Source organism: Bombus bifarius, unplaced genomic scaffold, assembly GCF_011952205.1.
Source record: "Bombus bifarius isolate JDL3187 unplaced genomic scaffold, Bbif_JDL3187 scf7180000007986, whole genome shotgun sequence".
NCBI classification, from domain to species: domain Eukaryota; kingdom Metazoa; phylum Arthropoda; class Insecta; order Hymenoptera; family Apidae; genus Bombus; species Bombus bifarius.
The window spans coordinates 1,052,035-1,077,721 of NW_022884368.1; the positions used below are offsets into that span (position 1 = coordinate 1,052,035).

General features: G+C 39.6%; 2 protein-coding genes across 9 annotated transcripts; both read right to left on the reverse strand.

Moving 5' to 3' along the window:
- Positions 1-1,766: 1,766 nt before the first annotated feature.
- LOC117205075 lies at positions 1,767-8,972 on the reverse strand. Of its 4 annotated transcripts, XR_004487182.1 has the most exons (6): positions 8,604-8,972; positions 8,161-8,479; positions 7,000-8,073; positions 6,816-6,915; positions 6,563-6,676; positions 5,884-6,483 (listed from the first exon to the last, which is right to left on the reverse strand). XR_004487182.1 is itself a non-coding variant. In XM_033443149.1 (5 exons), the coding sequence occupies exons 1-4, from the start codon at positions 8,722-8,724 to the stop codon at positions 6,846-6,848; spliced, it is 1,584 nt and encodes a 527-aa protein (XP_033299040.1). In that variant the 5' UTR covers positions 8,725-8,972; the 3' UTR covers positions 1,767-1,883; positions 6,816-6,845. The 4 variants fall into 4 exon arrangements, 3 of the variants coding, with proteins under 3 accessions (XP_033299040.1, XP_033299039.1, XP_033299037.1); XM_033443149.1 differs by lacking the exons at positions 5,884-6,483; positions 6,563-6,676 and adding an exon at positions 1,767-1,883; XM_033443148.1 differs by having other exon boundaries at positions 5,884-6,676.
- Positions 8,973-10,265: 1,293 nt separating this feature from the next.
- On the reverse strand, positions 10,266-25,630 carry LOC117205076 (steroid hormone receptor ERR1). Of its 5 annotated transcripts, none has more exons than XM_033443151.1 (9): positions 25,478-25,630; positions 14,614-14,760; positions 14,364-14,477; positions 14,126-14,255; positions 13,667-13,888; positions 13,508-13,543; positions 13,213-13,353; positions 12,931-13,133; positions 10,266-12,829 (listed from the first exon to the last, which is right to left on the reverse strand). In XM_033443151.1, the coding sequence occupies exons 1-9, from the start codon at positions 25,487-25,489 to the stop codon at positions 12,491-12,493; spliced, it is 1,344 nt and encodes a 447-aa protein (XP_033299042.1). In that variant the 5' UTR covers positions 25,490-25,630; the 3' UTR covers positions 10,266-12,490. The 5 variants fall into 5 exon arrangements, with proteins under 5 accessions (XP_033299042.1, XP_033299041.1, XP_033299044.1 ...); XM_033443150.1 differs by lacking the exon at positions 25,478-25,630 and adding an exon at positions 21,714-21,737; XM_033443152.1 differs by lacking the exon at positions 25,478-25,630 and adding an exon at positions 21,714-21,737 and having other exon boundaries at positions 12,491-12,829; positions 13,667-13,873.
- Positions 25,631-25,687: the final 57 nt, after the last annotated feature.

Consider the following 25,687-nt stretch of genomic DNA (forward strand, 5'->3'; position numbering starts at 1 on the left):
ATCGTCTATCTAATGCTCTGCTTTTCGATCGGATAAAAGCCGGTTCGAATAAAAAAAAAAAATAAGAACGCAAACGCAGCCGATATCTATCGAAGAACGTCACCAGTCGATCGATACAGTTTCTTCGCGTGTTTCGATCTTCGTTCCATCGCGCGATTGCTCTAGGTCAGATCGCGATCTGGATTTTTTCGCCTAGTTCGTTTGTAAAAAGAAACACAGTCCATTGGGTCGTTCGGACAAAAGCGAAGAAGCAAAGGCAGTGACAACGGGATGGGATGATACATGCGTGCAAACCGAAGCTGCTCACGCCTCGGTACGCACAGTGATAGGCGTTTTGTAGGGAATCACATGGTTGGTTCGAAGAGGATGGCTCTGCCAGAGCTGGGACTATAATTCTGCGTTATCGGCGAGTTCACGGACCAACGCATCCCTTCCTGGAAGAGTAACTGATCCTACTTCGCTGTTCCCGTCCCGTTGCCCGGTCACTTGCTACAGCACTTTAGAAAATCATGCGTTTCACGAGGGTATTTCTTTTTCACGATATTCCAGTCCTCTATTACACGAACGATCGTCAAGACGTTCTTTCATACCGTTCAACCGCAAATAGTTGTTTCAGCGTTTCGCGAATCTCCACCGCTATTTCTGTCCGTGGTTCTGTGTCAGAAAAGGGCCTCGTCGAGCGACCGTTTATCGTTTAACAGGAATTGGCGTTCCATGAACGAGTGGAAAGACGAAGTCGGTGATCGAAAGTGACGCGAATCGACACGACCAAACAATCGCCAGTTAGAAATAATTTAAGGATCGTTATGGGGTAAACGAGGCTGCGGGTCGGCGAAGCGTCCCCGTCAGCGAGATCGTCCGTATCAATTCGGTCTACCCTCGCGTTCCGCACCGACCTTAATTTCAGCCTGCCAACATCAAGCTCGTTCGAAAAACCTTGTCGGTAGTCGGTACGATTAGATACTTGGCTATATGTAACCAGCTAGCGAAGGTATTTGACCAAGCGTGTCCAGTTCTCCGGCGAATCGGGGATGAGCCAGGACGCGACGATGCCTACGCTTCGGTATCGCCGATGTATCGTCTATCAGGCTAGGTTCACGCGCGATTGCCTCGAGGGGCAATGGCGAGTGATGAATTGGTGATTAAGATGAGCCGTCCTCCGTGAACGCGCATCCTCGTTGCGTCCTCGAACAATCGACGCGTATCGACCCGCCGTTTCGCTTCCGCGCCCCGAACTTTTCCTTCTGCGATTAATCGTCTCGTTTCAAATCCGCGCGCTCTGTACTCTCGTTTACCTGCTCGAAAATTCGAAAAAAAATACGAAGACGATCGTAACGATTCCAACAACGTCTCGGAGGAGCGAACGAGCGAGAGAGATTATCGATCTAGCAAGTATAGAAGCACGATAACGGCAAAGTTTCTCGGCAAATTGGAAGAGCCCTGCGGTAATCGCGCGAAATTGCAAGGCATCATCCCCGGCGAGACTCCGTCGCACCTATATTCACAGTTTCCAGTCAGAGTGTACCTGTACGTGGATCCGAGCGTCGAGTTTATATCCGAGAAATGGCACTGGTGAAGTTTCGCGCACAGGTCGGTCTGCGCTCGATCTAGGGGCTGACTTGGTTCTTGGTTCAGTGCCACGTATCGGCATGCAAACGAGGGACGAAACGTTTCGAATAGTTCTAACTTACTGATGCCGAAGATGGGAAAGGTCGGGGCAAGGCGGCGTTCCGCTTCCTCCGACCGCCAAGATCGTTCGACGCTCTGCTTTCGTAATTACGTCTTCGTCGTTCGACAAACGCCTTGTCGTTGAATCGTGCAGAAATATCGGTTTGATATGAAATCTCGGACAATACGCAGCTCGTTAGTTCCCTCCTTGTTTCCTGAACAAAAGACGCTGAATTAATTCCCTGGATGAAATATTACATAATTCAAGGACGAATGCCCGAACGTTCCATAAGACACACCCACTTTCCCATTTTTCTTCCGGTCGAATGGAAATTTCGACAAAATTTCGCTCGTCGTTTGATCCATCCGCGACAAAGAAATTAACGATCGCGCGGTAGTTTGGTAAGAAATAGAACAGTTTTCGTTCGTGAAAAACCACTCTTTTTACGATATACGATGGAAAATACCACGGTGAAATTTATACTCGGAGATCGCCGCGAAAGTATTAACGAGCCGGACGAGTTTTGGCACGACGAAGAAAGGAAAGCGTAACTTACGAACGAGAGAAAAGCTCGTCTCGCGGCGAGAACGCTGTCTGAGAAAAACTAGCGAGAATTGAAGGTGACCATCGCCGAAAAAGATTTCCACTTGTTTTGCGCGAACTTCCTGGAAACTCACGCCTACATATTCTTCCTTTGTTCCTCTTTGCGGAGGAAAAAGTAGAAGAGAATAATTAATTGTCAGGCGTTCTCTCGGCTGCGTACCATGAGTGGCGGCGACCTGACGATTTTGTAACCCGAGGTGTGAAACAATCAAAGTTGAAAGAAAATGTATATGTGGACGTAACGATGGTCGCATCGATGATGCGCCATATATGCGCAAGAAGCGAAACTAATTTCCGCGATAAAGTTACGCGACGAACAGACAAAGAAGGTAATGAAGTAAATGAGAAGAGGAAGAGAAAAGTAGGAGCGAGCCAAGGAGCTAGGAAAATTGCTATAATCAACCTAGCGATGAAGTAACAATTACTTACACGTCACACCGTCTTTAAGAGTCAAAGGGATCCACCGTGTTCCGTCGAAGACGACAGTGTGTTCGGGACGAAAGCTGGCAGCGAGATTGAGTCGCATCCCACTGTCGCTGGATGAAAAGCGACGAGCAAAGAGAAGGTAGAAACGATCTCGAAACTGAAGAGGAAACCGGCCGAAGCTTGACGGGTGCTGCAATTTCATCGATGCTTTCGAGGCTGAGAAGTCGCCAAGTTTGCAGGCGATTCCAATTAACCAGCCACGCTTTCCACTCCGACCTACCCACAAACCGTACCTCGTCCTTTCTTTCACTTAACGAGATCGACTAGACCGTCTTCGATGGACAAGAAGGCTGTCTTGGTTCGCGCGCAACGTTCTTCTATGAAAAGTAAATTCCATAAATTTTCAAAGCAAAGATACGGAACGTCCCAGTGTCCCTTTGCACAGAAAGCACGTATCTGAAGAAGCTCGAACGGTAGCGATATCAAAATACTATTTCTTCGACCTCTATTTGGAAAACAAATATTTCACATCGACTCTCGTACGCATCTCTATGCATTCCTAGGAGAGGATCAGACCCTTTATTCCAAGTTTTAGGTTAGCCCAACTCTTTGGGATTCGTTCTTTTCCGTGGAAAGTTGCAGATCCATCGGCAGCCCCCAGCTCGTCCGAATCGAACGATCTGCGAGATCCCACGAAGCAGACTCGATCTCTCGTTTCCTTTATCTTCCGGATACCTGGAGGCGAACGGACGCGGTGCTCCCTTCCACGAAACGAGGAATGAGATGAGACGGACGACGAGGAACGTGACGTTTCAGTCTCCTGGAGAATTTTAATTTCATTTCTTATCCGTGCGAGTAAAGGAAGAAGGAGATCCGGAGAACGAAAGGAAGAAGGAGATTTAGATGGAGAGTCAACTGAGCCCGTTTGTCTCGACGTGACGAGAATGGATTTTCACGGACGAGACTGAGCAAAGATGATTACACCCTCGCAAGGGGTGTCCAACAATCCGACGCTTTCTCACGCATCTCCGCTCTTCCTTCGCCACCTATAGATTCCTACTTTCGCGAGCCGTCTCCTGCTGCAGATTACGACTGGTCCATCAATTTCTTGGAATTTTTCAGCCAACTTCCTCTTAAGACGACATTTCATATTTTTTGAAACATGGATAACCAAAGATATCTAAGAAACGCGTGCGACCCACAAATTGGCCAAGTGACATAAAAATAGCTACACATGGTCCATGAGATCTTTTGGTTTCGCGGGAAATTTTTATCGTTGCGGAACATGTTGCCGAGAACAAAGAGCCACCCGTCTATTTATAACGCTCCTTCCTTCTTCTCCTGTTTCGGTGTGGGTTAAGCCGTTATTTTATTTCTCTATAATTCAAGCTTTTCCGCTGTATCTGCAACGGCCGAACGAGTTACACGGTATTGTTATGTGTATCACAAAGACTGTATTATCGCTTCTTTAATTCGTTTAACTAATGAAAATTAGATAAACTTTTATTCAAATATCAGACGTTTCACGACGAGACAAATTCTTCGCAATTGAGGTACCGCTGATGTTTAGTAAATCGAGTTTCCTCGTTCGGGACGTTATCGGAAGTTGACAACGAGAAACTAAACAATCGAAAGTATTCACGAGAATGCAAGAATTACGGTTAAATTATAGGAAATGTTTGAAATTAATTGGCGACTAATTAATAAAAAGCATGGCAGGACGTCGAGCAACAAAAACAAGGATGGGCTGCTCCCATCGAAAGGAAAGGAAACAACCACGGCGGGTGAATGAAACGAGAGTAATGCAACCAATTAGTATGAATTAACATCAAGCCGCTAGAAACGGAGGTGGAGTGAAAAGAGGAAGGGTGCAAGTTGCATTCTCTCATCCCTTCGCTTCCGTCGGTAAAATAATTACCGAGCGTTTCTTCACCCTCGCCTCAGCCTCCAGCGGCACCACCACCATCATACACCGATGCTCTGCACTCCTCCTCTTTTCCTGTGATCGCGCTACTCTTCCTCGGTTAAATGATTTCCGTGAACTTTCTGTCGGTGGTAGATACTAGCCTCAACGTTGCTCTGGCCGCTAGTTCATCGTTGCTACTCTCGATGCTGCTCAAGAAGCTAAAGTAACCCTGACGAACAGTTTGAACAAGCGAACGTACACCGGCATTACCGTATTCTAGACACGAAGACCGTAGGAACGAACCCGGCCAGAGAACCTCTCGAAGTCGCGTTCCTGTGAAGCGACTAATTTGTTTCCCTCCCGAAGAACAATGTACGGCTAATCCGACCGGCGAGTAATCGCGAAGAAATGATAAGTAATGAGCAAATTTGTTTCGCCAGAGTTGAACATTTGCTCACGATTGATCACCTTTATTTATCAATTCCCCACCCACGACACACCTCTTCCGTGAACGATTTGTCAGCTTAATTGGCCCGGTTCTCGAGAAAAACGAAACAAACGTCGCAATTTATGAAGCGTGTCGATCAGTCTAATGCTGTCAAACAATATTTTGCATTCAACGAGAAACCTTGAATTTCCAAGCGGTTTGGTTGCAACTGTTAACGCAATTACCAACGAGTCGCGTCAAAGCGCGACTGTTTGTCGGCGTGGACGTGAGAAATAGGGAAAAGCAGGTGCAAAGGGAAACCAGGAATGCTCTGTTCAACTAGCATCTCGCCAAGGCAAGGTAATTTGTTTCCTTAGAAGGAACGATATACCGCTCTAATCCGTTTCACAACGGGCTAAATTATTGACTCTAATAAATATAGCTCGCTCTGATGCTAATTCTTGTAAAGAAGATGCACCAGACGAACCTACCAACGATAATAATGTTCTCGAATTAAAACGCTAGCTCGATCACGAAGAAGTCAACGGCAACAGAATGAATAAAAGATAGAAGGCTAAGTTACCGATTACTCTATTAACGATTAATCTGTACAATACCGGCACATATTTAATTTAGCAAGGCTTGCAAAGCGAACACGACGCGAACATATCGTACCACGCTACGAATTTATATTAGAAATATATCAGAAAATAGAAAAGAGAGAAGAATTAACATCTGGAATATTTAAAATAGATAGGATACCCTTGCGAGGAAATAAAGAGTCATAAATCGCGTATATTCTCTACCGAGGAGATAATTCGGATTTACAAATTGATAACCACCCTGTAAATCTAAATTTTAAGCATATTTACTGAAAATTTAGCTTGTATAATGTAATTAATATAAGCGATAAAGTTATTCGACTCGATGATTCTCCATATGTTTTGAATACACGTGCGCATTTGCACAAAACGTGTACACACACTATCGCGGACCGTAAATCGACAAACGAAACGAACGAACGGATATTTTAACAAAAATATCGCGGAATAATTCGGAACGACACGACGTGCTGATTGAACACACCTATTTGTTCGCGTACCTTCGACTGGTTATTAACCGCAACCCGCTGATATGCTATCGTTGCAAATTAAACTGATCGGGTGTGCTATCTCGAAAAACCGTTATTAAACCATCGAGTCACGATAGTTTGCGTAAAGCCAATTATGTACTCATCGCAACCGTTTTCATTCCCTTTCCTGCGGATAACGAGAACATTTTGAACAGCGCAACACTGATCCCGTATCTTTTTTCCCACGATTTCGCGTGTAATTTCAACTGGATCGTAATCACATCCGAAACACGATGTCGTTCAAGCTATCGTTGCCTGCGTAAATTGCATCGAACCAATCAAGCGGACAATCCAACTGCTTGCAGACAATCCGAAAAATCCTATGGACAGAGAACTGAATAATAAGAGGATTCGTTTACGACAGCTCGTAAAGCATGACGAACGTTACCAGCTGCGGACCTCGTAAATATCAGTCAGCGTTGCCCCGCCTCATGAATTTATGGACTGGCCCGCAATATCGCTGATAAGAATCGGCAAGTGTCCAGTTGTCGCAACGTGCATTTCTTATACCATCTACAAATGCCGTATAATCAGACAAATCAAGAAGCAATATCCAACCACGTGAAAGTCAAACAATTTTATTATCGTCGATTCAAAACGACCCAAACTTTTGCCTTTTAAAAGATACGTGTATGCAAATTTATTCTAATACCTCGCAGATGAAAAATATCGTTTGGCGAGGTTACTCTTTGCCGTTGTGACTCTTTCCTTCGCATGCGATGTAGACGCCTCGATCAACCGAATCGTTTTTACTGTAATTATGACAAAACGTTGGCAAATAAACGAAAGGTAATTAGGAAAAGAGCGTGTGATGTAGGAGAAACATAAGTATGTACCTGGAATGACCGAAAGTATAAAACCACCTAAACATTTTTTCAATATCGGTGTTCGAGCTTCCGCGTTTTTTAGATTTTATCAAATTTCCTTTATATCTTTCCGTTCCTTTTGTCTGCGACATTAACGTCGGATCTGCAGTAACCGTAGTGGAAGAAATTTTTGGTGAACTTGTCATGTATTTCCAAAACTTATTGCCAAACGGAGTATTTTTGTAGATCGAAGGTTCCTTGATCTTATTAGAGGAAACAGTAGAATTCGTGGAATTCCATGGAACCTTCTCAAAGACTTGGGATACACCGCCAGTCCGATTATTCGGACGACTTTGATTAAATCTTTCGGTCGGGTTAGTAGAAATTTTATCTGAATAAACGGTGACTTTATAATCGTTCTGAGTACCATGCTTTTTCACACCATTAGTCTGCGTGACGCTAAATATAGTAGGGGCAATTAATTCCGCCGTTCTTTCTTTCTCGACACTCGTCGCTATTAATTTTTGATAACTAGAAGAAGTCATCGTTTCCGAAATACGAGCAGTAACAGCGTTCGAGCCAGTTATAATTGGTTTAGTTTCGTTGCTAAATTCTGTTGTTGAGAAATTAATATTTTTATCAGCGTCAGAATCGTCTCTCGTAAAAATATTCGTGCCATTTTTATTCCTAGTGAAATTATTCGCGGTGTTAATCGTAACGGATTCATTCGCGCTCAAAGTCGATATCTCTGTGTATTTCCGTTTGTCAGTGGTTCTTTCTGAAAAATTTGTAATATTTACGAAAGCGGTTACCGTCCTTTTTTCGTCGATTTGCTCGCTTATCGAGCGATGCTTTAAAGGAATATTATGCATTGTATGAAAATCGCCGGTTTTGCCTTCGCTCGTCACATCCGAACTAGTAAGTGCGATTCGTTCAATTTCAATCGTGCTACTGGATTCATCGTTGTTAAGAAAAGTACTCATAGCAAAATTCGCTGAGGTTTTATTTATTTTTCTTGAATTAGCGATCGAGTTATCGAGTTTCTTCGTTTCCTCCTTCGAATTAGTGCTCGTGGTGCTTTCGTGTACAGACGTCGCGGATGGACTATCAAAATATTCGATCGAATGAGATACAAAGATCAAGCTTGTGAAGAAGTCTTTATCGTTGATAGTTAGAGTTTTTGTTACCAACCTGCTTATATTCCAAAATCCAGATTGCATAACATCGAAACGTTCTTCCATTCGGAAATAAGCGATCACTAAAATTCTGATAAGACGATCCAGTTTCTTTAAGAGAATCGATTCCTTCGGTTGCGCTCTTTGCAGAAGCAACAGCCTTGCCCAGTCTGATTTCAAAGCACCGAAGGGCAAAGCTGTGACCGGGCATTTGAACCCGCCGATCATCATATTGATCGTCGGCACATTCTCGAAATTGAGATTCGACAAGTAATCCTCAATATCACCGACATCGAATTTCAAACAATCATCCGGTGGCACGTATGAACTTGCTTCTGTGGGGAAATGCTCTTTTTCAATTTTGCTTTGCATCAATTCGCTACGCATCAACATATACATATATACATATATATTAAAGTTGCGTGTATATATATATATATCAAAGAAAATAACACTTACTGGAAAAAGTGGCAAGGAAAGCGGCTAATAAATAGAGAAACACACGCGGAACTGCCACTTGCGACATGATTGCTGCGCTAACTGAGGCCACGTATATTCTATTTCGTTGGAATCGGCACATTCTGTACGTGGATGTTTGCGAATTTGTTCAACACGCGACAGTTCAAACAGGAGCCCGTACAATCAAAATTTCAAAAATAAAAATCGAGTTGGTTCCTACTTTATTTTCGATCGATTTACTAATGCTTACGCATATGTTTCCTTTCAATATATAAAAATTATAATTACAGGTATATATATATATCTGTACACATATTCATAAAAGTCGCAGAAGCAGCGTTTCTTCGCAGCAGGTACAATTTATGACTGGTCTGGCAAGTTCGCCCGACGAACGGACGAGGAAAGAAGGATTTTCGAACCATTTTATATTGTACTTTCGAAGAAGAAACAAATCTACACTGTAAACAGTGCACGCTATGATATATGAAACAATTCAAGTCCACGGATCCATTTGTCATCTTTCTTGGCGCACGCACGTTTCACGAGACAAGCGGGAGCTGTTTTCAAGTTGTGCAATCATACAGTGTAAGAAAAATACAGAGAGGATGTGGTTGAATTTGTTGGTGTAAATTCTTACGATACGGATAAGCCATATATGTACAAGTTTTCTCCTGGCCACAGTAAAGAAGTTCATTAAGAAATAGTGACGTTAAAATTATATTTCTTTCGCAGTGCATGCACCAGTATGCAAAGCAAATACGCAAATCTCGATTTACAATGCAACAAGTCACCGTATAGTGTTTCTTGTCATTCTTATCTTTATTATCATCATCATTGTTATCACCATTAATACTAATGTTAATATTCTTTATCGTTATCATTATCATTATCATCCTGGATGTTATTACTATCGTTACTATTATACATAATATGTTGCTCCACAAATATACTCGCGCGCTTAATTATTTATACGTCTCTAAATTTGTATCATTTTTTCTATTTGTTGGTTGTTGGTTGAAACCCTGAGACTATGATTCTACCGCCACGGCGAATCCATAAACATGACAGAGAGAAAATACCTGTAAAATCCACTGTCCGCTGTGTATAAAACAACGGCAAAACACACTCCGCAGGATCAATCAAATCGTTTGATAGTTGATATCTTTAAATATCAAGCTGATCATGATTCATTACGATGGATTACGCCTCTCCTTAACTATTTATAAATTCAAAAATATTTCGATCATCGTATTAACTGCGATAGAATCTTAGAAACCAAAGAGCTAAATGAATCTGCCAAGACAACTTTAAGATTTTTGGAAATTCATTCACTTGAATGTTTGTGTCTCTTGGAAGAAACGTGACATATTAAGAAAAGACTTAAGAAATGGATCATGAATTTGATGGCACGTGAAAATTCTACGTTTGTATCGAAACATAAAGTAACACGCAAGTACGCGGTATATAAAAAAAAACCTATGGACAGCGTGATTGAAAAACAAAATATTAGCACATTTAACAGGAATGGAACTGAAATATGTTTAAATCACGAAACCTAATCGACTTTAATGATATATGACTCTAATACCCCCTATTATGGACGGTATATATAGATACTATTATTATCTGGAACCAAACATTGATATTAGACAACTTTCTTTGAAATGGACAACGTTCGATGCTATCAACACACGACAAATGCCATTAAAACGTCGACTATTGATTCCCTGACGAATATTTGCATAAAGTACGACAAGTAGTTTGACAAACCATTTCCAACACATGTCAGAACATCCGGCCCAAATTATTAACCAATAAACGATCAATGTTTGATCCTCTTCCAAAATTTACGACCATGAAGGCAGTATAACAAATAACGTGATTTCTTTTATTGTAATTTATAAATTAAAAGAAAGAAAGAAAGAAAGAGACAGAAAAACCTACATCGTTAAAAAAAAAAGGGAAGAACATGTAATAAAGAAAACCGAAAAAAAAGCAGGGCAAAAATTCGCCGTGGCTTAGCAGCGATTTTCTTCTTTCTTTTTTTCCCCATCGCATTCGTTGCATTATCTGTTTCGTAGTGAGGAATGAACCGTAATAGGTAATTAAGAAAAACTAATGGAGGAAGGACACGCAATATGTAAGCGTTGCTGCCAACTATTTGCATCGTGTATTTAAATGCAGGAGGTTTAAACAAAGTTTCAAACGGTAGAAGAACAGAGACGAAATATACAAATAAAGAAAACTCAAAGGGGCGTCGCGATCGATTGACCAGTAGAAAAATGTAATCGCATGTCCTGATATTATTGCACTCTGAACGTCACAAGATTACACCGCACTTCAACACTAAAAAGTTTCCAGCGACTCGATCTGCTATAACGTATAATTTACCCTAATATTTATTTATAACTTTTCATTAAACAATTTGCTTCTCTCGATAATATCGAATAATCGCGAAATAACAAAAAGCTGATTCGAAAGTCGATAGAAACTTCGTGTTTCGTTGCGTGTAACCGACAAAGAAAAGACTCCATTAATTTGTTATAAACGGTTTTTCCTCCTTTAGAAATGAGTTTTATGTGTGAGTAGTAGCTCCTATACGATATTACGATTCCTCGCTTCGAAAAAAGCGATATTATGCGCAAGATCTGTGCACAGATCTCGTAACAATAATAACTATTTAGATAATAAAGATCCCTGAATACATACAATATAATATAATATAATAATATAATATAATATATATTCTCCTACGCTCTCTGTGTGGCACGCGCGAATAACATTTCGCAATCATTTCAACAATCGGTTAAATTTTTTTCTGCTTTCCTTAGAACCTGGCAACCTGGCCAAAGGTTCGTTCTCGAAACATTTTTTTCACAGTACCTCGTAAAAAACAGCGTGACGCTAATTAGAGAACGATCCAGCCATTCTTTCGCTTTCCTTGTTCACTGTTCACAGCTCTGTTCACGTAATTGGTTCAATTTGTACAACAGCGCATACTAAATTCATTCGCTGAACTATAACTATGGATGTTCAATGCAGTACACACATCGATTTACATTTATCGATCTTTACACTTAATGGTATTAAAATGTGCAATTATTCTATATAAAATGGCATATATCATTTTATTTCAACGCTCTTAAACATACACGCTTCGCGTTCCTCTAATTTCAAATTGACTGGATTTTTTTCAGAGAAAAGACATAACTAAAATAAGATTCGAATCGGAGCTACATGTAATTTTGATTGAGTTGGTAGTATTTGGTAACACGATGCTAACTCTATAACGTCAAACACCCACAGTTAGTACATTTGCATTTCATCTCTACGATATCACCGGTTCGGTGATCATGTCACGATCTTACGTAAATGAAAACGTTTTAGTTATTTGGTAGGTTCTTCTGTCTGGCGACAGGTTTTCGTAAACTATCCTAAAATGAGAGCTCCGGAAAAGCATCTCGTATCTTGTACTACGTATGCTATCCTGAAATAACATTGTTTTTTTTTTCTTTGTACCTGTAAAAGGGGTACTCGAAAAGGAAAGTTTGGTTATTTCGACGAAACAATGTACCTGACATCTTCATGTGTTTCGCGAATTTTGATGACCGATGGAATCACTGGCCAAAGCTCTGCGCTCCAATACTTTTCACGTTTGAAAAATAAAGCCTTTTCTTTCTTACGAGTCTTTCTCTTACAGAAAACAAATAAAACTGCACATCTCCGTTTCTTTTCGTTTTTCACTATCACTCACCATCTTTCGTTTATACTTCTAGGGACGTACCCTACTCACTCATGACGTGTTATAACTATAGCGCTGCTACCATCGAATAACAGCGATTCCATGAAGTCCTTGATACAGATATTGTTGAGTTTGAGTTGATATTTCATCGATAATAAGCAGCTTCTAACATTTCTACGAAGAGCTTGTTCATTGGTACTTTTCCCGTTCGATAAACACTAGACCAAAATCTTCTAACAATTCCATCAACCTGCCTGAGACTGGGCAACACTAGGAACATATTTTGAGTGGCACGAAGCGCTTGTCCTGGTCTTACTGTCGCCATACAATCCGATAGGGAATTTAGGATAGAATCTCGAAAACGATATAGCGCTTGTGGCTCATCTGACCTCGCATCACTGTTTGCTAATATCAATGCTTTCAAGACGTAATATTCTTCTCTCGTTAAACCCAATCTTTGAAGCCTTTCTACGATTTGGATACACTGTTGAAAAACAAATAATATATATATAGACGTATATACATGTAGAAGATAACAAAGTACACGATGAATCGAAATCATTGAAATAATTAAGCGATACTCACGTGCGTGTATAGCTCTGTACAATGGCATTCGCGGGCAAGTCGTTCGTCAAGGGTAAAATCTTGTGCAAACCTTAATCTACCATTATTTGGCATGCTCCTCCATGCGAGACTAAACGTCAATATCTCTGCCCACGTACTTTGCAGAAGTCGCATTTGATCGTTTAATGCTAAACTACTGAATCCAGGAATCTGCTTTGCCCAACCTTTGAGCAGAGAATTCTCAATTATTGATTGATTAAATATAACTTCATACTAATAGAAAAATTGACATTATATTATTACCAATTATTCCGACCAGTTCCCGATCGTATAAGTCAGATAATTGTCCAAGTACTCTTTGATCTGTGTCAAGAGTATGAGAGATATTGGACACTTGCAGCATGTCAGGTTCGCAAGCAGCCAAAGCTTCCAGCATCTTATTATCTACCAATAAATTAGAAAATTTATCATTTAAACATTCACACATCGAATATTTATGTTTACATGTAAGATGATTTCATATCAGGATGAAAAAAATCTACCAACGAATCAAAGTATCGGACTCGAATAAATAAAGAGAAAGGACCCGATAGCTTACTTATTATTTCGTTAGAAGCTGCTGTTGCTATGTTTGCTAAAAAGAATAAAATCAAAGATTTAATCGTATTTGCGAGATGTGGATTTGTGCGTGTTCTATATTAATACGATTGCGATCGAAACATGATATTTATATCAGCAAGAATTATGAAAAAATCACCTTCCAACGGAGCTGTCTTCACCGGCGTATAAGGATCGGTGGATCTTCTATATTTTTGTCTCCCTCCTCGGACACGATCTAGTCGCACTCCTTCCTTCAACATGCCTTGTCTAAGGCACTTTTGAAACCTACACGCCTGGCACGCTTTTCTCCTACGCTTGTTTATTTCGCATTCGCCGTTCGCCGGACACGTGTATTCGATATTGCCTGTGAAATTACTCGCTATTTTATTGTAATATACATGGTTCTCATCCAGGTAGCACCAATATCAGTTTTATGAATATATGCGTTTTAGAATAGTAACAGATATGCATACAGATAATTAAAATACTTCGATGTCTACAGATAGTAGGGAAACAAAAAAAATCGTATCACTGGAACTATAATTATAATCCTGTGGTGCTACCTGGAAAATTCTTCAGAAGGAGATATCTGTAATCGCGAAGGAACTCTTCTTACCTTGTATGGTTCTCTTAAAGAAAGCTTTACACGCTTCGCAAGACGCTACCCCATAATGAAATCCACTCGCTACGTCCCCGCACACTAGGCAAAGCCTTCTAGGCATCATGTCTTCTTCTTTAACACCTTCCTAAATAAAACGACATGCTGAGTCTAACTCAGAGATTACAAAAGAGCTTCCAAAGAAAGAAAAAATGCAAGGACTTTTGCTATAGTTAGGTCGGTATAGTGTATGTACCTCTGGTGTTCCTAAAGGCTGCGTGGTCGACGAACAATGGTGCATTTCCGGACTACCAGGACTACCTTCGCCTCCTCCATAATCGGCTGGTACTTCTATTTTGCTACAAATCACCTAAAATATTAAAAAAGTTACTCAACATCGACCATTTTGCAGAACTGCATACCGTCTATCTCAAGTTATTTTACATTTTCGATCAGTCTCACGAATCACAATGTTTTCGACCGTAAAAACTACATGTCCGAAATACCTCTTGATGTTGAAGCGTAGTGGTCGGTGAACAAACTTGATAGTTTTGCGTAGGCGTCGTAGGATTCTCAATTTCTTGTTTAATATTCGCCATGGTCCTATTATTTCCAATCATATTTTCGGTGCCGCCACCGGGCATCATGCAAACCTAAAGCAATCAACAGAACATTTTACAATTTCGCACGTATCCTCCTCTCCTATTTGTCCCCTATAACACAGACCAATGGGCGTTCGCTTTTAAGCAAACCGTAGCAAATGCCGAAAAGCAGAAGAGACAGCCTGCTCTGCAGTCGGCTGCACTTTTTTTCTGTTGCTATTTTTAAGCGCGACCAACGCCTCAAGCATTTTTAGAATTGACTTCAGAAAATTCGCGATACGTAGCATCGATGTTCTCGGAATATCAACTCCTTTATTTCTTAATGTAATCTTATAAGTACACGGCGAGCTTATACTTTCTGTTTATCTGCATCCTGCATCTTTCGATGATCTGGTAACGGTACGAGAACTAGAAATCGTTGTTCTATCGACGTAATCGGATAATTTATGAAAAAGGGTAAAATAAATCGTATGAATAACTTAATGAGAAGAAAGGTATCCTTAAAGAAACAGTAGGGTAGAACGATAGTGAACAAAGTAACGGTGAAAGGATTGCGTAAGCCTGCTGCTCCTCTTCCGCCCTCCTGCCCTCGGTATCGTATATTAAATGCACGCAGAAAGGGGGTCGAGGGGCAAAGGAAGGAGCGCAGAGTATCTGGTTAGCCTTGAACTTGACTTTTCTGCGAGATGCAGTTACGATCGTTTGCGAGAGCTTGGGACGCACGTCTGGAGATTTATACGCTACCCAGCCACGATCTCTCTCTCTCTCTTTCTCTCTCTCTCTCTCTCTCTCTCTCTCTCTCTCCCTCTCCTTCGTTCTTTCTTTCTCTCTCTCACAAGATAGGCAGATACCTTATCATTGCAACGTGACGATTTTCGATACCGATATCATTCGCTCGATTTTAATTTCGAGTGGGGCTCGCCGTCTAACCTCTCAACAAACGAATAATGGAGAAAGACACTCGAGCCGAACACGGGATGCAGATTTTATTAGACCACAGCTCGCATTAATGCCGAGTTGGTCAAAAGCTTTTTCCGATTACACTCCATTTTAACCGACAGTTTATTTCAACGGCAGAAATCGATAAAGATCAAGAATCGTTAATCGTATGGCGATCGAGGGGCAGACGGGGAAAAAGGAAAAACGGTAGCAAGAGATTAGAAAAGGAAAGAAAAGAACGAGGCATCGAAGTATGTGGTTAACCTCGAACTTGACTAGTCGTGCGAAGTGCTTCACGTGTGCGACGCGACGTGCACATCTCCCACGTTTAGATTAATGAAATAAAAACCGACACGGTGCGCGGAACACTCAACCACGATACATAATGACGACCATGACGAAACGACAGCGATACGACTCCCCTCAAGTTACGAGCGATTCGTCAGAATTGAAAAACACGTTGCAACGAAACAATAGGGGGGGAAAAAAAGAAAAACAGGAGTGATCGAAACGAGAAAAGTTTAAAGAGACAAAGAAGAAAAAAGATTGAGATTGCATAAGCGTCAGCTCGATTCGACTCTATCGAACTACGAAGCCTACGAGTCATCGGCGATTCTCGATTTTCTCACATTCTTCGAATCGCTCCATAATCCGTTCGATTAAACAGTTACCAAAACGCAGACGGAAGGAAAGAACATGGAATGAAAAAAGAAAGAGAGAAACGAGCGTATCGCGATATCTGGTTAGCCTTGAACTTGACTTTTCTGTGGGAGAAGCGGCCACGTTCGCGAAGGCCGCAGAACCGCGCCAAGCCAATACACAATTTTAGACGCCGAACTCCGACGGAAACAACCGACTTCGCCGACCTTGAGTCCCTCTGTCTGAGTCTCTCCTCTCTTTCTTCCTCTCTCTGTCTCACACTGTTTCCCTTTCTCTATCCAAGTCACGTTAGCTTCTCGCTCTCTTCCTCGCGACAACACTCCTGCTCTCTTTATCTATCTTGCTCGGTTTCAGCTTCCTCGTATTCGGATACCCTCGTGCACGTCGATCCGCTCGTTCTCTCGTTTCCTTCTGTTTTCGCACAGCTTCTGACAAGTCTGCACGTGGAATTCTAACAATAAATCCGGACTAAATCGAGCTGGGTAAAAATTCACAGGCTTTTAATTCCTTTGCAACCGCGGTGTCTCTAGTGATCATCCTGCTCGATAAAATCAATGATTTTCTCGTTGAATACTTAAAACCCGCATACCCTGAAATTTGCACGAAATCGTTGACTATATTACTTCATTCTGCGTAAGTGATATTCGCATGTGTAACACGTCAGAGGATCAAGGTCGTTAATTATTCCGTTTGACAGAGGTTTTCGTGCCTTTTCGCATATATACATACGCACGCAAACTAAGAAAAAAAGAAAAGGCAAGAGAAAAAGAAAACGAAGCCTTTAATCGGGCATCCATTTTTAGAGGAAGCCATGACCCGAATATCGATTGCACCGGCTAGTCGTAATTTTATTTCTATCGCAATAACTCGGCTTAATTACGATCAAACGTGTCTCCGTAACGATCGCCATTCATTGTTTAACCATATTCAAAAACCGATACAAAGCGATGTCCTTTCACACCGTCTCTCTGGTCATTTTTAAGCAAAAAATCAAATATAAAATATAATTCTGACACGACGGAAGTTTACACATATATAAGTATGGAGTTGTTGCTACCGATTTGAAGTCGAAGCCACTATATGAGCATCAAAATTCTCCAAGTACGCACAAGACCAGTCCAACTTCTTTTTAAACGAGCCGATTATGTAAGCGAGAAAAAGTCTAGGTGGCAGAAGCGAGACAAATAAAAAGAAGTCGTTGGTTGCAGTTGCGATCGCTTTATTTTAAGTCGTGCTCCTCGATCACGAGTCCTTGTTGCAAATTAGATCGTCTCATTTGTGCCAACATTGAAAAAATGACATCGATCATCGCGTTTTATACAAATTGTCACATGTTCGTCGTTCATTCCGCTTCTACAGAAACGTACTTATATACGTATATATGGAAGTAGGTACGTACGTACGAAAGACACGTACGAACTAATTGGAATTTCGTAGAATCACGTTACCGCTATCGAGTACCGCTAAACTCGAATGAAATCCCATTCGGTTTGATTTAGGTTCCGATTCATACGTATTTAACATTTGTGTTACATTATTTGCTCTCGATATTCTGCACCTATTGCAAATATTACATACTACCTTTACGTGTGGTACTTAATGGTACTTTGAATCGAGCGATAAGAGACACATCAGCTCGTGCGAATCGTTGATAAACGACTCAACGACAAACATTTTGGCCGATTGGCCGAAGGCTAGATCACGCCTAATTTTTTGCGAAACGATACTCTGTCGTTGAATGGAAATGTTCCCAGATTACGCAATCTTCTCCCGATAACTCGAGACTCCGGCACGAGATCGAAGACGATTGAAAGGAACCGGACACCATCTTATTTTCTAGAGTTACGACGAATGTTTATTTCCTGCGGATAAATTTCCGATAAAAGAAAAGCGTCGCGACGTACTTATATATATGGTATGCTCGCGATTTTGCAACAAGTCGATCGCGGTGACCCTGAATTATTACAATACTCACAGAGTAGCGATATCGTGGCTATATACAGGTGGATACAGAATTAGAAGTAGAGAGAACAAATCGATATCTCGAGGATGAAGACCCTGGGTCGCGGTCAAGGCCAAAGCTTCGGTAACAACCATGTTCCGATTTCGCGGCAAGTTTAGCCAATAAAAAATAAGGCAATAACGAGTCGCTATAATAACATCAGGATTATCGCTGAACTAATTTTAGAACCACGCTCTTTCACTTTACGAGTCTCTGCTCTCTACCTTCACCAACGATTCCGAGAATTGCTTCTGCCTGTTTTGCCTGTCACCTTTCAACGTAAACTTCTCCGCGCAACAAAAATTACTAAACATCCTTCTTTCTACATATTTTTACATACGTACGTATTTCGATAAAATTTAGTCTCTGAATTATCCGGTGAAAATTCTAAACGCGTTGGAGATTCGCGAATTACTAGCAAATGTACTTCACGGTCAACTGATTTCAATAAACAAGGAAAGAAAAAAATAACGGAAATCACGTTGCACAAACGTGTGGTTTTCTCGAAGTAGAAATCACACATACGAGAATTTGTTTCACGCATTGTCCAAGGTTATGGCTGACCCAGCTCTGAGATGACGTCACCGACGTGTCTCGTAGCCTGAAAACTCCAACGCTCCCCACTCGAACCGAGTTCCGAAAGCTGATGATTACCCAGCTTGTTTCTTACCAAACCAGACGACGCATCATCGCCACGACCCGCGCGACCAATCACCGATCACGGTAGCCTATCGACAGGCGCCTAACCATACCTGGCATCCATGATTTCGCATAGTCGATCAACCGATCTTCGAACGTTCTTTACGAATAATTACGATCGTACTGCCAGATCTGCCCTATAGGTATTTTACCGGCCCTCTATCGACGCTTGTCTTTCGAGTATTTCATCTCGACGCTATATCAGATCAGTTTGTCGCTGTCATCGATCGATATAACCTTTAATGTTCATCAACGTGAATTCGTTTTAAGAAAATATTTTTTTTAGTCGTCAAATGTTGTGACTATATAGATGTGTATTTTACACATTGCGAAACATAAATGTAAAACTTTCCCCTACGAGTATACATAAATTGAATGTCGATGAACGCGCAAGTGCATGCCGCACGTAATTTCGTGGCGTGTACAGTAACCGAGATACGAAGAGAGAGAATTAAGGCGATGCAAGATCTTTGTAGCTGGTGCACATATATCAAGACACTACCTCGACTACAAAAATACATAGTTTCTTGTAAAGTTGTTTGATGGCGGAGCTACTCGAACGTGCCTTTTCTTTTCCTTTAACGCGGTTCGCATGATCCCTAGCCCGCCATACGAAAACATTTATCACCATAAACAAACGGAAACCAATGATCTCGAAGCTACGATTTAATAAAAATAGCTTGAAAGAGACCCGCAAAATAAAAAAATACGCCTCTGCCACGTTAGGTATTCATAAAAATTCGAGGATCATACTTTAGCGGTCGAGCCATCGACTTAGAACGGTTTGAAAACTTCTCTAACATAAAGTAAGAACCCAGAGAGTCCGAAAATACCTACTGACGCATCCTCGTGACGAATATATATATATTTTTTTTATTAACTTTCCAGCAGCCTCCCTTCTACCAAACTTCCTACGTTGGAATCCACAATTTTATTTCCGTTGCAGTGTCAGCTTAACTCGATCCATTGATTCGCTGTATGCGTTACGTGCAATCGAACTCGAAATTTCGGGGGAGATTGTCTTTCGCAAACATTGCGAGAGATAAAATCGGCCAATATTTATTCCCCAGAAAGAGAGTGCCTTTTATCAAAATCGGTATCGACCAAGTTTAAGAACGTATCGATACAAATATGTCTCGGTCCGTGCGTTGATCGAAATGCTAAGTATAATAAATTCAAGGGTGAAAGCAGCAATCCGATGTACCTATTAAGCTTCACGCACATGGAATTGCGTAAGACTTAATCGCGTGGGTATAGATGTATATGAGATCGTTTTATAATACGTTTAAATAGTTAAATACGTACGGATCGCGAAATACATATACACCATTATGAAATTATTATGATTTCTACAAAAAGAGAGAAATAATTTCACAAGGATAATTTGCACGCAAATTTTGTTGAAAATGATTGAGAAAAATATATATAGTTAGATACATGTATTACGTACGATAAATGTAGGAAATCTTCGTTATCGATAAAGTATAGGAGTCATCTTTGAACGAACACGTCGATATTGAAGTGAATTTTAAATGAAATTAACACAGAAAAATTCGAAAAATTTTTGGATGATTCAGAATGCCTGAACGAGTTGACATAAAGTTATTTTTATTATGCTTGCTATCGTCGAAAATCGTTTGTGCGTATCAAACCGCGTAAAAGCCAATTATCGCGAAACAATTGAAACGATTTTAAATGGGGCACAAGATAATTGTTACGCGTTCTTCTCAATGTTTCAAGGATAACCAAATTATCCATATCTTTTTTCTTTTGAAATTAGCGTCATCGTTAACATCGTTTTTTGAGCTTTATTAATCATTATCTATAACACTCGCTGTCCGAAATTTAAAAAAATTTGCAGATATACAATAAGAATTAAATGAAATTCTGAGAAACGACCAAAAACTACAGTTGTGAAAAAGTATTTGGTAAAAGCTTCTCGACTAAGGTCGTACGATTTAGGTGTTTCATTGCCATCAAAATAAACAACTTTTTCATGACAACGTTCACACACATATACCTCTTGGGTGGAATCGTGTAAAATATTTCCAGCTACGCTCATACAGTATCTCAAGATTTATTCAAATATTTTACGCATATCACGGTAAACCGTTTAATTTAAGGGAATCGTTGTTCCAATTATTAATTAATGGAAAGAGAAGATTACAGCATTGAAGTAATCACGAATCAACGGTAACGTTGGCAAAAACGGCAGGCGTGGAAAAATGATCTGTGAGTTACAGAATAGATTATCTAACAGACACGTCGTAACGTAATAACCGAGTTGTCGCTAAAGCTGACTGACAGTATGCGACGAAGATAATATATATGTAATATATCCTTATTGCATCGGAAAACAAGCGAGTTTGAACATGCCGCGAATGCAATCTACGTGAAAAAATCATTAAATTCATGCACATCAAATTCAAAAGAAAAATGAACATTTTTGAGACAGCAAGAATCATAGAATTTTTACAAACTTTGACTAGAGCAGACGAACTATCGCGATATACAATTTACAATTCTGCGAAATAAATCTGTTAAATGAATTTTAAACATTCTTATCCTGAAACGATCAAAACTTTGTTCCGTATTTGATCGAAGGGATTAACGGAAAGCAATAGAGAACGCGCGCGCAGCAACGTAAACAAAGCCACGAGATCGAACGAGAAAAAGAAAGAGGTTATGTATCGACAACACCTACCACATCATACATCCATGCATCCATGACTGTCGGTTCTATCCAAATGGCACTAGGATGCTGGGCTTTTATTTTCCTCTTACGCTTTTGTACGAAAAAACGAACGAAAAGCAAAAATGATCACGATGCTTAAGATCCGAACACTCATGAAGAACACGAATAAGCACATGCACGACGTACTTATGTACACAGCATCCCCCTACCACGACGTTGACGGCGCGACGAGCCGTACGCGACTGACGGCAGACGATACGGTAATACACGGAGCCAGCCGATACTAATACCAGGCGCTACAAATCCACGAAACATATATTTCTTATTCTAATTACTTTATCGCTTAACAATTTAGCTGAATTTTTGGACAATCTACAAATTATCTTGCCCAATTAATTAATACATGTTCGATCTTATGTTCCAATTTCATATTCAGAATAATGTTTTATGAATGGAAAAACCAAGCATTTCAAACATCTCTCTGACTTATTATTGTCATTGACAGATCGGATAAGCTTCTCCGGGTCATCAAAGCATACTTATATTTGCCAGCTAGATAGACAATCAGATTAGTATAAAAAAAGTTAAACGTAGATTTAAAATTGCCCACTATTCATACAACAAATGTGAGATTTTTCAAGCTGATTCAGTACAAGTTACTGCTTTCAAAGTATCCCATAGCAAATTGTTCGTACTCGGAGACTTCACGGAATTAGATCGGACCATATTTATCGATGATAAAAGCATCGACCACTCCAATCTAAAACATAACTGTTACCATGTTGGACAAATACAAACGAAACATTACCGTGGATATTATCATGGTCATGACAATCGGTCATTAACTCTTGGCCTTAAAGTTACTTTTAAATCACGTCTTTCGACAATTGAATCTTCTCCTTCGATGTTCCAGATACAATGAGGAAAGAGTGAATCGATTTGTAAGGGCAAGATGTTAATCGAACGAACGATTCCATGATTGGGAGAAATTTTTATGATTCATCAAGAGTGTGTATGAAAATGAAGAAACTCTTTGAGAATATATAAACGAAGAAAGAGCGTATGAAGTGACATTGTGTAGACGTAGGAGCCAATTGAATTTTCAGACGACTAGGTAGATCGATCGAGCCCCAAAACACTCCCTTTACCCCCATGGTCGAAACAGTTCCATGCTCGGCCTAAGTTGATACGTTACTGGCGTTATGCGTGCTACGTGTATATCACGATGGAAGGGTGAGAATGGGTGGGAGGCGGGGGCGGTGGCTGTGGGTATGACGGCGGTGGCAGTGGTTGTGGCGGTGGTAGCGATGGTGTCGCGCGGCAGCAGTGGTGGCACTGGAGGCGGCGGTTGCTCCACAGCGGAGGCAAGGAGGGAAAGGAAAGTAGCTGATGGCCTTGAACTTGACTGCCGCCGTTTTTGCGCACAGCCGTCGCCCGCCCAAGACAGCCCACCAGCGTAGACTCTCGAATTTTCATGTGCCCGATACCGTTATCCACTTCCCCAAAAATTCACCGACTTATCGAATTTATTTTTTAACCTAACGTCCTATATGCTACGTAGCTCTACAACGTTATACGTTATTTTATCTCTTTTTGTTACATCGCATATTTTGCTGTGTTTACCCCCGCGAAAAAGTCAGATGCCTAACAAAACAATCGAGGAACCAAACGTAGAAAAAATTAGAATGTAAACAAGGGAATATAGCTTGAATACTAAAACTAAAAGTTATGCCTTGGTAATTTATCTTATAAGGGTAATGAAGTTTTGTTTTCTTTCTGTGGAAAATGAAAGTTGTATTTTGCCTATCTCATCGCCATTAAATCTGATTTCATTGAATCAGTAGGCAGAGTGTACAGTTTATCGAAGTATCTCACGAAAAGTTAAGACTTTTTTTTAGAGAGGAGATCTTATAGTGACTAATCAAATTATGTTTTGTTACTCTTTATAGCGAAGCAAATGAAAGAAAATTAAATATGTGTAAATCAATCTATTGTCTGTATTTATATCCAATCCGTGTGTATAACATTATGATACAACTATTGTCTGACGACTGTTTTTAAACAGATTACCTGTAATAAGAATTATTACGCAACGATGCAGCGTGCATTTTCAACATTTCCCGTACACTCGATGCGAGAAGTTATCGTGGTAGTCATCGAAAGATTTGCATCAAATACGTACACATCGTGCTACCAACTAACTTTTATAGAGGAGTGAAAATAAAAGATAGAACCTATACCAATGAAAGCGACTGGTAAAAGTATGTATAATCAGGGTTGAGGTAGGTAGACTTCAAACTAACCGGATCGATATGGCACTCTCGCTTTCTCATGTTCTCAATATGTATTGTATCGTATCTATGATACTCTGAGCCAATTCCAGTACCTTTCCTCAAATCCATTATAATCTGCACTGATTGTTTTACAAATAAAATTTATATCAGAAGACACTATATACATTTTCAATATTATTTCCAAGATTACTATCTTTTTAACAAGTTCTGTTATGTAAATTTAGGAACTGTTCAAAATTGTATACTGAAAATAATATTGACCCAGAGACATGAGTTTCATTCAATCAATTTCTTTTCTGCGTAAAATATAATGAAAATTGATTTCTTATACATAAATATATATATCTTACAACTTGACGACCTATAAAACTTATATATTCAACTATTATTCCTTCTCATACATAATTGAGCCACGATAAATTTTATTTAAGTGTTTATAAATAAATCAGTCATAGCAATAATATAATTTTTACGTAATGTTACCTTCAAAAACAAAATTATAAACAGTCGGTAATAAAGAAATTTCTGATTTCATCCGTCGGTATCATTTTAAGCATTTAAACACTGACAACATACTAAATCAATATCATATTTTCAATTATAATTATTTATATATATATATATATCTATATATATATATATATATATATAATTAACGTTTACATCTAATAAACCAAATATGTGTGTATAGTATATTATAATAAAATAATTAATAGAATTAATTATAAAATTAAAAATTTTCCATATACGTTACTTACAAATTGAACATATTTTATGTCAAATATGTTTCTAAGAATATTCAAATTCCCAAGACATATACAGGATATTTAATTTAAAAATTGTATTGAACGATAATATTTTTTAATGCATATGCGTACCTTTTAAATAACATTAAATTATAACATTATTCTTATAATACAATAATACGCAACAAAGTCCACATACTTTTTTATTTAAAATATAATTCATTTCTGCAAATACAACATATGTAAGTATTCACTTAATAAAATTATCAATTTTAATTTTATAACTAGAAGAAAACAGTATTGTATCACTAAATATTGGGACACTGATTTAAAGATGACAAATACGATACAAGGAGGGTATCATATTCTTATTATCATCACATGCTTAATTTCATAACTCTCGTTTTTTTTGGACGAAAAAATCAAGGCCATAACAGTAATTGTTAAACCCGCACAGTTAATTTGATGATCAAAAATAAATTAGAAAAGAAGACTTATAAAATTGTAAGTCGTATCATATATATAATTAATTAACCAAGATCAATTTAAAAGTAAAATGCGAGCATGAAATAATTGCAAAAAATACAATACACACAGCAAAATGTAAACGAATTTGTAACAAAGATGGCGGAACAAAATTTGGCAGATAGTTGATACTTAGTTATCGTTTTTGTTTCTACAAAAATACATTGCGAAAAGAAAAGCAAATGCAACAAGTAATTGTACAACTTACCTCAGTACTCATGTACGCTTTCGTATTTCCATCAGAGGTTGAACATTTTCAATCACAAGAAAAATATTGGAGCAATGGCCGATTCCACAACTCACTAGAAGCAGAAAACTCGGTGGCTCAGATTGTTGTTCGTGTGGCGCCATCGTACGTTTACGACGCAGACAAGAATCCTAAATACGACGACTGCTAACCTCTAACGGACAAACTATA

Coding starts and splice junctions, on each gene's coding strand:
- LOC117205076 (XM_033443150.1), bottom strand. CDS start 21,737: ATGGATGCATGGATGTATGATGTG. Junction 14,478..14,613: donor CTACGCTTCAACATCAAGAG/GTATTTCGGACA, acceptor TTAATATTTTAG/GTGATTTGTAGCAAAATAGA. Junction 13,544..13,666: donor GAAGACAGCTCCGTTGGAAG/GTGATTTTTTCA, acceptor TATTCTTTTTAG/CAAACATAGCAACAGCAGCT.
- LOC117205075 (XM_033443149.1), bottom strand. CDS start 8,724: ATGTGCCGATTCCAACGAAATAGAATATACGTGGCCTCAGTTAGCGCA. Junction 8,074..8,160: donor GGATTTTGGAATATAAGCAG/GTTGGTAACAAA, acceptor ATATTTTGATAG/TCCATCCGCGACGTCTGTAC. Junction 6,916..6,999: donor TATACTTTCGGTCATTCCAG/GTACATACTTAT, acceptor TCATAATTACAG/TAAAAACGATTCGGTTGATC.